Source organism: Squalius cephalus (genome assembly GCF_949319135.1).
Source record: "Squalius cephalus genome assembly, chromosome: 25".
NCBI classification, from domain to species: domain Eukaryota; kingdom Metazoa; phylum Chordata; class Actinopteri; order Cypriniformes; family Leuciscidae; genus Squalius; species Squalius cephalus.
The window spans coordinates 26801761-26818788 of NC_137146.1; the positions used below are offsets into that span (position 1 = coordinate 26801761).

The following is a 17028-nucleotide window of genomic DNA, read 5'->3' on the forward strand; positions in this document are numbered from 1 at the left end:
GAAGTCTCAGGACCAAAACACGTTTGTCCAATCATTGCATTCGGTCCGAGACGTCCTCAGACTCGGATTTATGCATATGCACCAACCCAAAACAATACGCAAAGTTCGGTGTTGCATCTTTGATAGTTCAGACTTGCCAAGTTCTTGATAGCGTCACTCACCTCGCCTTGGCCACTCCACTTATCTGTGTATATTTACAATACAATGAAATATGTACACCACCCTGCCTCTTCTTGTTTTCATTTTAAAAATCTTAAACGTATTAATAGCCACACAAATGTGGTTCAGGCAACGCGTTCAATGATGTTAAAGGGTCACTCTCGCCAAAATGCTTTTTGTAAATCTAGGCAAACTTTCGTTTAAAAGAATAATTAGAATGGAAACTTTTAAGTTTAACCGTATTTTTATTTTCGGTCAAATTGCCTTTTGAATAGGAGTGAATGGGGCACGACTATGATAGCATCAAAAATCGCTATTTTTAAAACACTAAGAAGGCTAGACACAACATGAAACTTTGCTGGAAGTATCACCAGGCTCTACACATGAACTCCAGCATTGAGAACAGTGTTTGTGTACAAAGAGTTTACTAAAAAGAAAGATTTTGAACAACTCACTACACTGTAAAAACGAACTTTTTGGTATAGTATATATTAAATTAACCATCATAATTTTTACTTTATAAAATTAAAATTCAATGAGAACTAGAATTTTCTAAGTAAAATTTTAAATATCTACACATTTAGTTAATGTAATAAATTAACTGGTTGGAAAAGTAAATCTTATTATATATTTGCTTGTAATATTTAAACGTTTTATAGTCACTTCACATAAACATAGTCATTTTACGTAAATTTTAATCGAAAAGTATAGCGCGTTTGAATCCGCACATGCGTGTTTGGACAAGACAGTCTAACTGCCACTTTGGGTCAGACGGATTGGCGAGCTGCTGCGTGACTGCTTTTTGTCGTGTTTAAGGTAAGTTTGTCTTTCTGTTTTACATTTAATAAAACATGGGTCTGTAGATTCACAAAGTACTGTTTTTCGTGTAAAAATTTCGAACTGATTGGAAATTATTAGAAAATCTTTACCGTTGTAACTGCTAGCTTGCTAACATGATTAGGCCTTAAAATTAACATGAACCGCTTTCCTGCTGAAGTAACGTTAACGTTATACTGTTGACTATGGAAAAGTTTGAATTTTCTTACTGAATATTGCTCAGGAAGGTATGTGAACGTTACACATAAAGGTAACAATTTTCAATCGCTCTGGATTGTTCATTAACAGTTACACTATTGATATCTACAGTCCTTGTAACGTTACAGAATTAACCCTTGCTCCCTGCATCAGACTATTTAACCACATTTCTGCTGTTGTACTCTTGAATCATTTTGTCACATTAGATCAAGGAGGAATTCAGGAGAATCACTACAATTTGGGGACCAAACTGAGGCCATTTCTGGGCAAACTGAGTCAGGTGTGTTTGGTCAAAATTGTGCTTGTTCACATTTTTGGAAATAAGATGAACTTAATGTATTTCTCATACATGCACGCACATGTTGTGTTTATTTATATAGCTTTTTATACAATATAGATTGCTTTAAAGCAGCTTTACTGTATTAAACAGTAAAACTAGTGCTTTAATCACAAAAGAATAGTAATTTAGTTTGTGTATGTGTTCATTCTGTTGTGATAATGAAGTCACTTCAAATAATTCCAGCAATTCTATTTTTGTTTCTCAAAAGAATTATAATTTTTCTTCTAAACTGTATGCAGGAGGACAGCTGCAGTGAGGTCACTCAGCACATCATTAAAATACTGGTTGTCCATGGTGCTGATGGATCCAATCGATGTATCCATCCTTCTTAAACTCTCCCCAAAAGTTAAAAGATTGAAGATGAAGTTGTATTAAATGCTATGGTATGATAGAACTGTTTAAACATTTAGCTGTTGATGAATTTATAATACATTAAAGTTTTAATGGTATTCTTTAAAGGGATGCTCCACTTTTTTTGGAAATAGGCTAATTTTACAACTCCCCCAGAGTTAAACAGTTGAGTTTTACCGCTTTCGAATCCTTTCAGCCGATCTCCGGGTCTGGGGGTACCACTTTTAGCATAGCTTAGCATAGATCATTGAATCGGACAAGACCATCAGCATCTCTCTCAAAAAAATGACCAAAGAGTTTCAATATTTTTCCTATTTAAAACTTGACTCTTCTGTAGTTACATAGTGTACTAAGACCGACGGAAAATGTAAAGTTGCGATTTTCTAGGCTGATGGAACTATACTCTCATTCCTGCGTAGGGCTGGGCAATATATCGTGACATTGTTATGCGCATCTCGTCAGTAAAGCCGGTTCCTTGATTAGTAGTAAATCGCCATCACCTGCTTTCAGATGGAGCGGCATTTACTACACAGAGCCGTAGTTAACTGACAAGCTGAGCCATATCGCATTAATTATCGCGGACATATCGCCTGCGATATCGCCAAATGGGTTTTAAATTGGAAAAATATTGAAACTCGTTGGTCATTTTTTTGAGAGAGATGCTAATGGTCTTGTCCGATTCAATGATCTATGCTAAGCTATGCTAAAAGTGGTACCCCCAGACCCGGAGATCGGCTGAATGGATTCGAAAACGGTAAAACTCAACTGTTCAACTCTGGGGGAGTTGTAAAATTAGCCTATTTCCAAAAAAAGTGGAGTATCCCTTTAAAGTTCACTATTTCAGAGTGCTGTTTTGAATGTTGAATGTTTTGCATGAATTTTTTTTTTAAATACATTTTTATGTTTAAAACAAGGGTTACAGTATAATTTTGAAGTTTTACTGAATGCACCTGTGTCAAGAGATGACTGTGAATGGATGAAGAACATTTTTTGATGACTGAAAAATAAACTGTTTAATTGTATTTTAGTTGTGTGATTTGTGAAAAATATAGAGAATGTTCATTTATGTTCATGATTATTTATAAAAAAGAAATTAGCAATGTTTACATAATTATAGGGAGTATTATAATTTCATAAAACTAAGTAAATGAAAACAAAAAAACTTATTTACTTCATTAAATGGTAAGATTTACTTCATAATTTCATAAAAGCAAGCTTCCTAATTATAAAACAATAAATAAACTTTACTTAATTACTTTTAATAAATATAGCTTCTAAATTAAATGTAAATAGGTAATTTTTACTTAAAGGAGACATATCATGCTTTTAAATTGTTCCTTTTTACATATAAATCATACATTTGTAGTCTATATAAAGCGGAACTGCAATGCTTGGGTCTGAATTCCTCATTATTATAGCTCCACAGGCCCCTTTTCTACCCCTTTTCTGATGTGCGTCTGAGAGCAACTCGTTTTGGTGTGGTCTCTTTAAATACAATTGAGACACTTCATACCCCGCCCCCTCTCCAGGATGCAGAGGTTCAACTCCACCCCGTTCGGCCATTTTTGTAGTCTGATAGCAGAGATAGGATTATCTAGCGGCACATAAACTTTTTATTCACACGTTATTAACAAAATGTCAACAACGGAAGACTTGTCCAGCCAGCCTTACATGTTCGAGCCAGAGTCGGAGCCGGAGCGAGATAAAAATGAAGACGACGAACCTGCAGAACAACGTCTTCATATGGATGTATCGCAATGGTGTGTTACTGTATTTACACATGAAACTTTGGTCTTCCGACCTTTTACCACCGTGTCGATTTATTTTGATTAGTATGTGCGAGGGAGAGAGAGCAAGACAGCGTCTAGTTTGGAGACGGTGAAGTCTTGTTTACACTTTCGCCTGGCTCCGAAGAGAGAGAGAGTGCGTGCGCGCGACCGGGTCTCTCTCTCTCTGCTCGTTCTTTCAGTTAAACATGCACCCTGTCACAAGCGCAGCAGTTCATCTACATTAGACGGTGTAATGAAGCGTGTGGGTTACTACATCCAACAACCGAACATTTTAACTTACCCTCTCGTAACTTCTGCATCTTTTAGCTTGGACTACAAAATTGCAGCGAGAAATAAAAATGGCGGATTGCTCGAAGTGTTGGGCTGGACGTCAATGTCCTTATTTGGCAGTTCCGCTCCAAATACTGTGACGTAATAGTTCAAAAAACGTCATAGATAACAGAAAAATCGGAACAGGTTGAAAAATAAGGCCAAAACAGAATATAAAGATATCAACGAAGCACCTGAAGAGAATAATTTCATCTTTTCTGTACTTCTAAACACTCCAAATATACAACAAAATGCATTTAAGGGCTAAAAAAGTGCATTTAGCATGATATGTCCCCTTTAATTGTTTCATGAGCGTTACGTTCAATACTAAGTAGATTTTACTTGATAATGACACGTAAGTTGTACTTGATATTATAGCAGTAAAATTTACTTAAAATATACTTGTGCAAATTGTTACGAGGATTTTATTAAGTAAATCTTACAAGTAGTTTTTTTCAGTGTATAGCTGTATCCACCGGCATTTTGTCAGTCAAAAATAGTCGATCTCCGAATGCAACGGGGAGGAAAGCTCCTAAAGCTTAGTTCCATATAAATTCACGGATAATTTTTTTTTTTTTTTTTTGTTAGTGAAAATCAATATTGACCTTGTATTTGAAAAAGGATCCTCATATAAGAAGCAATACTAAAATTCTGTCAGTTCATTCGCATTCGGAGATCGACTACTTTTGACTATCAAAATGCCGGCGGACACAGAGACAGTGAGTTGTTCAAAATCTTTCTTTTTATTAAACTCTGTGTACACAAACAATGTTCTCAATGCTGGAGTTCATGTGTAGAGCCCCTGGTGATACTTCAAGCAGAGTTTCATGTTGTGTCAAGCCTTCTTAGTGTTTTAAAAATAGACATTTGAATGCCTTCATAGAAGTGCCCCATTCACTCCCATTCAAAAGGCAATTTGACTGAAAACAAAAATACGGTCAAACTTAAAAGTTTCCATTCTAATTATGCTTTTAAACAAAAGTTTGCCTAGATTGACAAAAAGACCCTAGGTTGCATTTTGGCGAGAGTTACGTTTTAAAGTAGGCAAGTCTTTTGGGTGGGCTTGGTTTCATTAAAAGCTGTTGAGTTCTGAAACTTACAAGATATTTTTTTATAGTACAAAGACCTAAATGCCAAAAGATCAAGGAATTTTTGATTTCTCAATACATGACCCCCTTATAATGGTGTGTTTTTGGTGAATTTGAAGCTCTACAGTTTCCATACTCATTCTCAGCTCGGACATTCTGCTAATTTTTTTCTTTTGGACGATAGAAAGACTTTTTTTTATTTGCACTGATTCAATGTTATTATCAGATGCTGACAATTTTTTCAGCTGTTACTGTACTATGCCTATACTATGTATTTAACCCATAATATTCCTTTAAAGTGGTTCACTGTTCATTTTTGACATATTTTACTAGATTAATGATAGATCTACTTTCTAATAAAATTTCCAGACACAAACTTTTAGTGTCCAGTTATTCTGATACACCAAACAAAATCTCTCTACTTTCCTGGAACTTTTTCATGTAAAAGTCCACAAAAAGTGAAACACGGCGACTACGAAGAGCCCGAAGTGAACTTGTGTTCTCAGTACAGGCATTACAAACTCATCTCTGAAGGGAAAACATTCAATACTAAACAAACAGCTCCTGACCTACTGACAAATTAATCCGTTTCAATCAATATATCAGCATGATTCATCACTTTAGTCAATGCATTGGGCAAATACAATAATAAATAAAGGTCAGAAATGCTGAGTAAAGTGTTTGTGTTGTGAATGATGTGAAAATGCTGGAGTCAGTCAGGCATAAGTTATGAATACATCCCACCAGAATTAGCCATGTGACTGACGGTTGTGTCTGGGCAAGCAGGGATCCGGAGGAGTGAGTGTCCCGTCGGGACGGCGAGTTACATCAACCAGTCTGAGCTTCACTGGTGCTCTCCCAGCGTGATGAATAATGCCTCTCCTCACTGGGCTTTCCTCAAGAGAAAGGCTAGCATCACTATTCCTGCGGCTCATACTGAGGATAAATGATCTGAACAGTTTCCAGCCCAGTGAACAAGATGAAACAAAACCATAAACTAGAGACTTGAAGGGGGACCTGATCGATAAGTCTCGAAGCTGCAGCTCTCAAGTGCGGCTTACAAAAATAAGTACACTTCAAGTTTATTTTAAGTATCCTTAAGTAAAGTTAAGTATACTTTATGTAGTAAGTAAACTAATTTCAATGTACTAGTAGTATACTTGTCAAGAGTGCTATTTCAATACTAGGTAGTAAGTTGGCCCACTTTTTAGTGTGTAAAAGTGTACTTTTAAGTTTACTTTAGGTAGTACACAACTAGTTAACAAATGTTTTCGTTTGTACTGCAACTATACTAAAAGTGAACTTATGGGTATACTTATAGTTTACTAGTTAAATACTTGTTGCACATTTTTTTATTTATGAAAGTACACTTTCTGAAATATAGGCTAGTTTAGTAGTTTTATACTGTGTACTTGAACATTTAACTTAACATCATAGTTTAGTTCACTATTTATATATTATTTTTGCACTTAAATTAGGCCTATATATTATTCCTATTCATAGATGCCACCTAAGTCACTACAAATAGAACGCTGCCATATTTGCGACCGACTCGCCCGGTATGGCCGCCCAAACTGCCTATTTGAATGAGAGAGAGAGACAGAGATACCTAGAGAAAATTTCAATTTTAGGCTCCGATCCTTATTTGTTACCCCCAGTTTTCTTTAGTCCATTATCTGCCCCAGGCTTGCCCCAATTGGCCTTTCATGATATAGAAATACTTAAGTCATAGAGCTATGGCACGCGTTCATGAGAGTCGAGGCGATGTCATGAATGAATCTATGAATCTGCAGCTGTTCGGATGGCATGAATGAATCTATCTAATCCGAACAGCGGCACTGGCAGAGTCCAGAGAGACACCAGCATCAGCACAGCCAGAGACATCAGTCAAATAACATAAAAGACTGCCATATCTGTCCGAAAGAACAGATGTTCAATTACAGAGAAGGTTTAATACACACAAATATCGAAATGAAAGAATCTTTCGAGTCGAATCTTTTTGAATGATTCGGCTGCGATTAAAAGCTATCAAGAGGTAAAGCTCATCAGTGATTATAATATAACGACTTAAATTGCAGTTTGTTCGTCACATAAAGCTATCATATGAATAAATAACGATATTAATATAACGGACGAGTCGTATTAGATCACTTTTACGATACTTTTGTGATGTTTTTTGTCTTTTATTATTATTATTTTTTGCGTGACAGCCCCCAGTAGGCTAATGTTACTCATTCACTTTCATTACATCGACAAGAAGAGTCTCCATTAGGCTACATATTCAAAAATGTCCCTTTGTCTTCCACGGAAAGTAAACTTAAGGATTTGCACATGAAGGTGAGTAAATGACGGCAGAATTATCATTTTTGGAAGAACTAGTCCTTTAATATGCATTTCAAGGCTAAGATTATGCATCGTCTGCAGAGCTACTTACACAAAATAACATTTAAAGCGCATGTGACGAAGGCAATATATTTATGAACTTCAAAAAAATTATTAGATTTAGGTAGGTATTAACTAACAGACAGACAGACAGACAGTTATGTTCAAAATAACCCCAAATCTACTAACTTACCATGATAAAGTGCATTTAAACAGATCCAACAAATAAAATGAAGAAAAAACATTATCTGTCGATATCTGTCTGTATAATGTTGGCCACTTAGAGTATAATGGAAATAATTAACCACAAACCAACATGAGACTTCAAGTCTTTTAAATAAATGATTCTCTCTTCTCTCTTCTTTTGGTATAGAATAAAATCGGCTGTTGTTGCAGCCAACTGCACAACATATTGCAGGCATTATTGAGACCGTCGGTCGTCAAGATGGCGGCGCAAAGCTACAGCGACGTCACGTGAACCGAATGAATTAGGTATTACTTTTTATACTTGAAATGTCCCTTTAACTGTACTTTAATTCTTTCCCTGCCAGTGTTTTTATTTTAATTTTATTTTTTACCAGTCAGTGCCAGCAGTTTTGATAATCTTCAGAAAACTTTCATGGCCCCCAGAATATTTTGTTGTATTAGCCTAATATCTGAACATGCAATATAAATATAAGCAACATAGTCTCTGCTTTTAAACAACAAAAACATTGTATTCTAACTTCATGCATTGTGGGATTGAATGTGGGTAAGTATTTTTTAAAAATTATGAACAATTTACAAAAATAATCTCCAATTTAAATAATTGTATGAACGATTTAATCTGAAATTTAGCATTTTATTGGAAGAATAACTTAATAATTAATAGAGAAACTCAACAATTTACACTGAAATTGGACAGTATATGTCCAAACATGAACAATTTACACAAATTTATTCTGCTTGTTTTTAATGAATGAGGTTCCATGCATGAACGTTTCTGTGATTGTATACAAAGTTCATGAATATTTAATGAGGCGAGCACTGAGGGCGTTTCTGATTGGTTGTGTGCTGTGAAACATGCTCATATTCTTCTGGTGCATCGTTTCAGGGCTTCATACTCGGTTCAAAAGATGTTAACCCTAATTCCACATGACAAGTGTGAAATGTTGCTTAGCTCCACATTTAAAAAGATGTTAAATTAGTGTGAAAAGCTTCTCTTTTTTTTATTATTTTTTGCTCTATTTTGTAAGCTAATAAATTTAAATCAAATGTAGATTAGCAAAATGAGGTACACTGGGAAGAATTATTAAATTCAGTTCAATTAATCGACGTTGGATACGAGATGAGAGATAGAAATAAAATCATGCCTGTGTTTCTTATGACGATGAAGATGATGAAGATGATGATGTTATGTTGAAGCAGTGTTCACATGGTGTACCCCACCCTCACTCTGCTATCCGACAGAAGACAAGGGGGCATCGCCTCTCTCTGACACCCCAGCCGAAACACGCGCATCAGGAGGCGTGTGTGTGTGTGTGTGGAGCGTCGCGTGGAGGATGCGCGCACCTTGGAGACGTCCAGCGCGTCCATGAGGAAAGGATGGAGACATGGCAAGCGCAATTCTCCATATCTTGACGCCAGTGAATTAAAACGCTTGTGTTAAATTCCCACGAGCTTTAAAGACATCCGGATCCTTTCTTTAATAGAAGCGTGGTGAGTAAAAACCGCTTGATTTCATTCATTTGATGCGCAATGTGGAGACGCATTTGCGCTGGCGATATTTGCAGGAGAAAAGGAAATATGACGCGTTTTGAAACGGTGCATGTGCGTTTTTGCGCAACAGTGTTTAAAAGCGTAGTGAAATGCCGAAATTATTTTTTGCAAGTAAAGTATTTCCAGCTGCGTGTAAAATTTGTAATTAGTGGATCTGCACGAAATTGCATGCAAATAAATATAAAATAATAATACTAACATGCATTAGAGATCGTTTGCGGAGGAAATAAATAGAGTAAAACATTTTATTTTCATTTCCTATATTTCTATTTTATACAACCCACCCCCCACCCCCGCCTCTCTCTCTTTCTGTTTTATTTAGCCTACTGTTGATTTTAACAATGATAAATGCATATGATCTATCATAAGTCAGGAGATTTATTACAGAAATCATGGAGAATGGTTCAAAGGCTGTGCTCCCTGCAGACCAGCAATAAATCATCCTTTCTTTCCTCAACATGATTTTTCCTGTCTGCAGTCTCACGGTGTGCCACGGGGACAATATGCATTATGATTTCGAATAGCTGTACCATATAATATGACGTTTTTACGAGTTATGAGGTAAGAGCATAATAGGTGGGCTCTCATCAGCAGGATATTGTTGATATTGTTGCCCCCTGGTGGGGCTTTTGCTTGTTGGCAATGTTATTTGCTTTAAATCGGGTGAAAAAAAATGTGTGATGCACAGAAATAAATCCATTATCATATATAGTGTTTTGTATTTTACATGTAAAAGCACATTTTAGCATTATTTAATAGCCTAATGCTAAAATTATACTTGAGGTTGATCCCTGTTATATAATTTCGTCCCGTCACATTGAATCAAATTCTGCTTATCTGAGCAAGCGCTACTGCACTTAAATATAGAAATGGCTTTACACACGGGGCAGCAGGAGAGAGAGAGAGAGAGAGAGAGAGAGAGAGAGAGAGAGAGAGAGAGAGAGAGAGAGAGAGAGAGAGAGAGAGAGAGAGAGAGAGAGAGAGAGAGAGAGAGAGAGAGAGGAGACCATTGAAGAAGCGAGTTATGAATTATGTAAAATTCTCTTCTGCATTTCTGTGAAACCTTTGAACTGTGAAATCCACTGTGCAATGCAAGCTTGAGTTGGCAAAAAATATGCTTATATTGTTCACTGTTAAAGATATCAACATCCTTTTACAATGTGCTGATGTTAGTATGTTATAGTTTTGACAAAACTATCATTATTTACTCATCCTCATGTCATTCCAAACCCATATGCTGTTGTTTGTTCCAAATAAAAGGAGGAATTTTAAATAATTTTTATGCTGATTTTTCCCATACAATAACAGTTCATTGTGACCATGTTTGTCAAGCTTCAAAAAAGGACAAAAACACCATAAAAGTAGATATGTTGCTATATTCCAAATCTTATGATACACTTGTGAGGAACAGGTCAAAGTATATCTTTCAGTGGATTGTTAACCTGTAAACTTCTGTAAATGGATTATTGAGTCACTTAAATTTCAGATCTTATTGACAGTGTGAACAGATCATGAGAATCAAACGAGTTATTTTCAGTGAACCACTAGATTCTGAGCACACAAATTCAACTGAACAAAATGGACTGATCCGGTTCTCAGATTCAACTCACTGATTCAGTGATTCATAGTGGTTCATACCCAGCTAACAAAAAATATATATTCAAATAACTTATTGCTAATGGTCATATTAAGTTTTGATTTTTTTTTTTTCTTGAATGTTCTATGTTCTACGTTTTCAATATCTTCTGTTTTCACATATTTGCATGCGTTCTCAACCCTGATCCTCGAGGGCCACGGTCCTACAGAGTTTAGTTCCAAACACACCTGAACCAGCTTATTAAAGGAACACTCCACTGTTTTTTCATATTAAACTATGTTATTCCCTTAACTAAGACGAGTTGATACATACCTCTCTCGTCTCAGTGCGTGCACTCAATCGCTCTGGCGCGCGGTGACACTTTGATAGCACTTAGCTTAGCCCAGTTCATTCATCAGGGACCAAACAGAGATGAAGTTAGAAGCGACCAAACACCTCCACGTTTTCCCTATTTAAATACAGTTACACGACCAAGTATGGTGACACAAAATAAAACGTGGTGCTTTTCTAAGCGGGTAAAAAGGATAACTATAATGTATGGCGGAATAGCACTTGGGAGCACTTCGACTCGGCGCAGTAATATCATCACTCCTGAAAAATCCTCTCCCCCTCTCCCTCTCACTTCTGTCATTAGAACCAACGTGACTTTTTACTGCGCCGAGTCGAAGTGCTCCCAGTGCTATTCCGCCATACATTTGTGTCACCATACTTGGTCGTGTAACTGTATTTAAATAGGGAAAACGTGGAGGTGTTTGGTCGCATCTCTGTTTGGTCCCTAATGAATGAACTGGGCTAAGCTAAGTGCTATCAAAGTGTCGCCGCGCGCCAGAGCGATTGAGTGCACGCACTGAGACGAGAGAGGTATGTATCAACTCGTCTTAGTTATGGGAATAACATAGTTTAATATGAAAAAACGGTGGAGTGTTCCTTTAAAGGTGAACTAAGTAACTTTTTTACCTTAACTGAACAGCTTCGGAGTCATTGGAATGGTTATATTACTTATTTCAGGTTGAATGGTGGTCGTTTCGCACCCCCCTGGTGCTCGAGAGCGGAAAATACGCACTTGCAACTTTGAGCCGGCGGGCCGCCGGCCGCCGCGTCAGGTAGTATCGCGTGATATCAGGTCTCGCGATGTAAACAATTGCTTTACGGCCAAAAGAAATCTGCTAAAATGCTGTCATTATTGCGCTCCCTCACGCTGTTCGAACCCGAATGAAGAAGACGTTTTAAAGAATGTCCCATCTGCTTTGATGTCGTTGATCTACTAGCCTCTGGTGTCTGAGAATCGCCAACGAGTTTTTACAACAGTGTTGTCAAATATCTATTCCGAAGCTGTAGGGGGAGCTCTAGAGAGAAACCTGCGAGCAAAAAGCGAGAATACAGCGTAGAAATCCCGAAACTACTGAGTGCTGCAGAATGACAGGCCGGTGAGTTTGATCAAGGTTGGAGCTAAACTCTGCAGGACAGTGACCCTCGAAGACCAGGGTTGAGAACCCATGGTCTACACCGTCAGTTAAAGGTGCAGTCTGTAAGAATGACAACTAGTGGTCGAAATAGGTACTGCAGTCCAAATTCAAAATATCGGAGACCGTCGTTTCTCCCGCCTCCTGCTCCTCTGACTAGACGGCGCTCACACGGGTTGCCAGTTTGAGCACACGCAACAACAACAAGCGCAATGGCAATTTGACCAAATTGGCAAATCGGCGACGTGTAGTATCGCCAAAACAAAAATTACAGCCTGGAAACTCACATTTCAAAGTATACAATAACTGGCTGTAGAAGTGTTTTTCAGAGAAACGAGTATGTGAGCTTAGCATGTTTCCTCAATATATGCAAATATATTATGGTATTTTTATGCTTTAGTAGAAAAAGTTACATACAGCACCTTTAATCCTGTGATGTTTGTGTGTTTCGCAGCTCTTCTGTAAGCTGAGGAAAATGGATCCGTCCCCCACAGCACAGCAGTACGGCTCCAAAAAAAGGGTTAAAATTCATCCCAACACCGTCACGGTGAAATACGCCACGCACTTCCCCCAGCCGGGCGACGAGGGATACGATGACGCTCCGTCCTTTGAGGACTTCGGCTCGTTCATGGACAACAACCCGAACAAGAGACTGGTGTCAGAAAGCGGGCAAGGCAGGACTTTATTCGGCACTATGGATTCCCGTCCCAAGGCCGATCAGAGAGAGAAAGGAGTCGGCGGGCAGCTCGCGAGCTTCGGCGAGGCCTCGGTCCTGGCGTCGCGGGTCACCTGGGGTGCTCTGTTCGGGGCGGCTCTTGCTCACGGATGCGTGGCTCTCATCACACGCCTGGCGGCCGACCGCTCCAAAGTGCCCTCATTAGAGCTCATCTTCATCCGCTCGGTGATCCAGGTGTTGTCCGTCCTGGTGGTCCTCTACTATAAAGAAGCTCCCTTTGGACCGAAGGGCTACCGGCTGCGTTTGTTCTTCTACGGGATTTGCAACGTCATCTCAATCACGTGCGCGTACACGTCCTTCGCCATCGTTCCACCGAGCAACGGCACCATCATGTGGCGGGCGACCACTACAGTCTTCAGCGCCATCTTAGCCTTCTTGCTCTTAGACGAACGCCTGGTTTACACGGACGTAGTGGCGGTCGTAGGGAGTCTCTTCGGACTGTGCCTCGTGATGATCCCCAACATCGCAGACGAGGAAAAGTCCCCGTTGGGATTCTGGAAAGAAGCGTTTGGGTACACCATGACTGTAATGGCGGGTTTGACCGCCGCCCTGTCTATGATCGTGTACCGGGCCATTAAAGAGCGCGTCAGCATGTGGGCCGCGCTCTTCACGTTCGGTTGGACGGGGACCGTGTGGGGGGCGTCCACTATGTTCATCATGCAAGAACCCATCATTCCCTTGGACGCCGAGACGTGGGGCTACCTCACGGGAATCTGCATTTGCTCCACCGTGGCGTTTCTGGGCGTCTACTACGCCCTCAACAAGTTCCACCCCGCGTTGGTCAGCACCGTGCAGCATCTGGAGATCGTGGTAGCCATGTTTCTTCAGCTTATCGTGTTGAGAATGATCCCGTCCGTGTACGACGTCTTCGGAGCGCTGGTTATCATGGTCAGCGTGTTCGTCCTGACCGGGCTCAAGCTTTACAGGGTGAGCCGCGCCATCCGACAAGATTACCAGGAGATTCTGGACTCACCGATCAAATGAGAGCGCCAATGCGTGTGTACTTGAGCGCATGAGGGGGCATGTATATGTGTGTATGTGTGTGTGTGTGTGTGTGTGTGTGTGTGCAGTGTCTCCCTGCTCCCTTCTCTTACAATAGTGCAATCACTGAATGTCTGGATCTTCGGCATTTATTTTGAATCGTGTCGTTGGAGGAGTGCCATTGGTGTAATGTCTTTGCTAACTGTTGATGTGTGAAAATAAACAGTGATCCATAGTGCTCCCCTGATAGCATTGATTTTTTTTTTTCTGTGTGTCACTGAAACAAAAGTAAGATGCAGTGGTCTAGATCTATAAACGGCGGGATTGGATACTCCAACCGATAAATCAGACTGCAGCATTGCCATTTCTGCGACACAATAAACTTGGGATGTTTCACTTTTTGTTTTTAGTATTGAAGTGATACTAGCTTTACCCAGACTTTACTGATCCAGCCAACATTTATATTATATTATATTATATTATATTAACTTAATATAATATATTATAATATAACATGTTATAATCTAATTTATATATATATGCAGTTATTATAAATTGTAATAATATTTCACAATATTACTGTTTTTACTGTATTTTGACCAAATAAATGCTGCCTTGGTGAACAGTAGAGACTAATATAATATTACATATATATATATATACTGTTCACCAAGGCAGCATTTATTTGGTCAAAATACAGTAAAACAGTAATATTGTGAAATATTATTACAATTTATAATAACTGTTTTTTTATTTACTTATAACTGTTTTTTGGTTGTTGTTGTTGTTCAGGATTCTTTGATAGTTTAAGGAGAACAATAAAATAACAATGGAAAAAAAAAAAACAGTTCAAAAGAACAGCATATATTTGATCAATCAATTCAATGCAAAAGTATTAATTTCTTTAAGTTTTTTTTTTTTTTAAATCCCACTGACCCCAAACAGTTCTGTATGTTTAATCCAGTATCTCACAGCACAGCTAGCTTCAACCAAATGAGAGTTGAATTTGTACCAAAATATTGTGTTTGATTTGTTTTTAACAACAAAAATATGAGAAAGATTTTTCTGTTCACTGTCTTTTAACAGTCTCTATTTGTTGTGCTATCCTGCATGAATATATGGTTCGTTGGATTTTATTTTAACATTGTTTTTTCATAGTACCCATTTTTCAGGTCACGACCCAGCAGTCAAGATCAAAATCTCGAATCTGACCTTTTGGTTAGAATAAACTCATCCATATTTATTAATCTAAAGTAAACAGAAACCATGGTAAAATGTTACACATTGTATTGATTTTCTTCAGTTCTGTCTCGGTATGCCAAGGCGATCGATTCAATCCCTGCCTCACTGAGGGAGGAATTTGTAATTTTTGAATTAGGGTCATGGTATTTTTTGTTTTCTTCTTTTAATCTCATCAGACTTGAAAGAAAACCTCCTTTGATAAGATTACGCAACCACAAATGATGTATTATTGGTGCAGAGGAAGTTTTTGTGAACCATGCAGCACTACAGAAACAAAACTACATCTTCTGTGAACTTATTCAACTCCCCATCTGATAAATATCTGAGATTATTTCATCATGATTTTTGTAGCTTCTGTGCACAGGTTCACAGAGACAGTGTTTTGAATCTGATTCTCCATCTCTCCCCAACAGCTTCCTATATGAAGGCACTAAAACATATCGCAAAAATATATAGGCTATATAACTGGTCTGTGGTCGAATCTCCCACTCTAAATAACCCCAGCTATTGTTTACAGCCTCATTTTCAGTGGCATTTCATTGTATTCATTTTTGTCTATACCTTACCACAAAGGTAACATTTTAGAGCAAAGTAATCATTGTTTCCCTCAGGCATATGAAAGCTGTGGCCATGATGAATCGCTGCTTGGTTTGTTGGCAGGGCCTAGAGATATTTTGTAATACATTTTTTAAATGGCAGAGCATGCAATTTCTTTAGTGTTCCACAAGGTGGCACCTCGGAGACATTTTTCTCTTAAAGGAATAGTTTAACCAAAAATGTATAATGGGGGGTTGTAGGAATACAAAAGGGGGAATCTGGAGAATTTACGCAGCTCTTTTCAATACAGTTTCTCAAGCTCTAAAAAGGACCAAAAAGCACCATAATCCACTGCAACATAAGTCTATGGCATGGCTTTATATGACTTAGTGTGTGTATTTGGTTCATTTGAGTGTTTTGAGGAAAAAAAAAAAGAGTTCAAAATGCAACAGTTAATATTAGTAATTTTACATTTCTTTGAAGTCATCTGAGTCCATTGATTGAAGTAGCATTCTATAATGCATGTCTGAATTAAAGAGCCACTGATTCCCTCTCAATGTATACGAGGGATATTGAAAAGTGTGAGGATGCTGGATTCTGCCGACAGTTTTCATATGGACAGGAGAAAGCAGGGCTGGTTCAGGACACGTACAGTAAAGTCCATCTGTTAGGACAGGAAACAGATTGCATCCTGCAGTGTTGCGCACACATCTCATCTAATGGCTCTATCGGCCATGCGTGAGGGACTTTGAATATGGTCATATCATTCTCATTCAGGTTCGTTTTGAGATAAGGTTATTGCAAATTCAAAAGGTTGGTCATTATACATATAATACAGTCTGTGTGATCATATGGTACAGTTTGGTCCAAAATTTTAAACGACTGCTTTCATTTTTCTATTTTAAAGGCAGGTGATTTGTTCCAGAAACATTGTTTGTGATGCTAGTTGCAAGTCTCTTCCCATCCTGATGGCAATCACTAAGTTAAGTGGTCTAAATGAATTTATATATATCATCTGTGGAGGACGTAGGACCATAAAATGTTCGTCCAATCATTGCATTCGGTCTGAATGCAATGATAGGATATCATACCTGCCAGTCTGCATATGTGTGTCCATAACTCCGCGCACCTGCTCGCGAAACATCACACGTCATCAGTGTGTTTCATGCTATGCAGAGTTAGACAGACGTCAGTCACCGAGCACCACAACCGAAACAGCAGCCGCCTCTTACAGTTCCTTCTGAACCAAAACAACTTATG

At 38.4% G+C, this 17028-nt stretch overlaps 1 protein-coding gene across 1 annotated transcript; it reads left to right on the plus strand.

The window, feature by feature from the left end:
• The first annotated feature begins 8778 nt into the window (after positions 1-8778).
• slc35g2b (solute carrier family 35 member G2b) lies at positions 8779-14384 on the plus strand. The gene is made up of 2 exons (XM_079863939.1): positions 8779-9152; positions 12727-14384. Exon 2 carries the CDS (start codon positions 12748-12750, stop codon positions 13990-13992), a length of 1245 nt encoding a protein of 414 aa, XP_079720065.1. The 5' UTR covers positions 8779-9152; positions 12727-12747; the 3' UTR covers positions 13993-14384.
• Positions 14385-17028: the final 2644 nt, after the last annotated feature.

Coding starts and splice junctions, on each gene's coding strand:
- slc35g2b (XM_079863939.1), top strand. CDS start 12,748: ATGGATCCGTCCCCCACAGCACAGCAGTACGGCTCCAAAAAAAGGGTT.